The 1,263-nt window shown below is 49.8% G+C and overlaps 1 protein-coding gene across 1 annotated transcript; it reads left to right on the forward strand.

Moving 5' to 3' along the window:
- Nucleotides 1-415: 415 nt before the first annotated feature.
- LOC311091071 (histone H3.2-like) lies at nucleotides 416-867 on the forward strand (the record flags this gene model as incomplete). The annotated part of the gene is made up of 1 exon (XM_084126811.1): nucleotides 416-867. Exon 1 carries the CDS (start codon nucleotides 457-459, stop codon nucleotides 865-867), a length of 411 nt encoding a protein of 136 aa, XP_083982937.1. The 5' UTR covers nucleotides 416-456.
- Between the last annotated feature and the right edge of the window lie 396 nt (nucleotides 868-1,263).

A 1,263-nucleotide genomic window follows, 5' to 3' on the forward strand; every position in this document is an offset into this window, starting at 1 on the left:
CCCTAATATTAGGCTGTTGCTAATATTATATGATTCATGTTTTACAAATCAACCAATAATCTATTCTGGATTGTCTTGAACGGTCTTTGTTACTCCAGGTGTGCTGTATTACATCCGGATACTTTTCTCTGCAGATGTCAACTATGTGTGTCAAATGTATCCATAAATGCTACAATATTTGAATTTGAGGAAGGAAATGTAGGAATGAATGAGGGAAGTAGTAACTGAACAAAAGCGGGTTGAGCGGGAAACCCTCCTCTTGTTTGAAAAGAGGAAACGCGCAGTCATTGGCTAGCAGTCATAGCACACGTCACACACTAGCCAATCACAAGCCTCTGCATCATCGCTGTAACACTATGAGCTCGCGACGGTCCAACGCTATAAAAGCAGGCGTGTAGCAGAAAGCAGCATTTATTCCCGCGCCAGCAGGAGCGAGAGAGAGAAGAAGCTGCAGCGATGGCAAGAACCAAGCAGACCGCTCGTAAGTCCACCGGTGGCAAAGCCCCGAGGAAGCAGCTCGCGACTAAAGCAGCGCGGAAGAGCGCGCCCGCCACCGGCGGCGTCAAGAAGCCCCATCGGTACCGGCCCGGGACCGTGGCTCTGCGGGAGATCCGCCGCTATCAGAAGTCCACCGAGCTGCTGATCCGCAAACTGCCTTTCCAGCGGCTGGTGAGAGAAATCGCCCAGGACTTCAAGACGGACCTGCGCTTCCAGAGCTCCGCTGTCATGGCCCTGCAGGAGGCCAGCGAGGCTTATCTGGTGGGTCTGTTCGAGGACACCAACCTGTGCGCCATCCACGCCAAGAGAGTCACCATCATGCCCAAGGACATCCAGCTGGCGCGCCACATCCGCGGAGAGCGCGCTTAAACCCGCCGCTGCTGTGCACGCGCGCCAAACCCAACGGCTCTTTTAAGAGCCACATCACTTCCTGTAAACGAGTCTTCTTTCCAGTGTAGCGCCGAGTATAAAGTAACCGGGTCGGACAGCAGTGCAGGGTTCGGTCTCGGTAATGCCAGATCTGAGCAGCTATGAGGGGGAAAGCCTTACACTGTTTCCTAAAATATACAAGAGTCATTCCACCGAATCAAAATTAACTCTAAAATACATTTTATTTTTAAAGGGGTATTCCACCCATAGGAACATTGTTTTTTATTGAAAGTGGGTCATATATGTAGTCGAAATGTAAAATAAATTTTGAATTTGGTGCCTTCGTGACCGAGGAAAGACAAAAAATAACTTCAGGACGCATTTGTATGAAAGACA

This window comes from Abramis brama, assembly GCF_963993115.1.
Source record: "Abramis brama genome assembly, chromosome: 10".
In the NCBI taxonomy this organism is placed as follows: Eukaryota; Metazoa; Chordata; class Actinopteri; order Cypriniformes; family Leuciscidae; genus Abramis; species Abramis brama.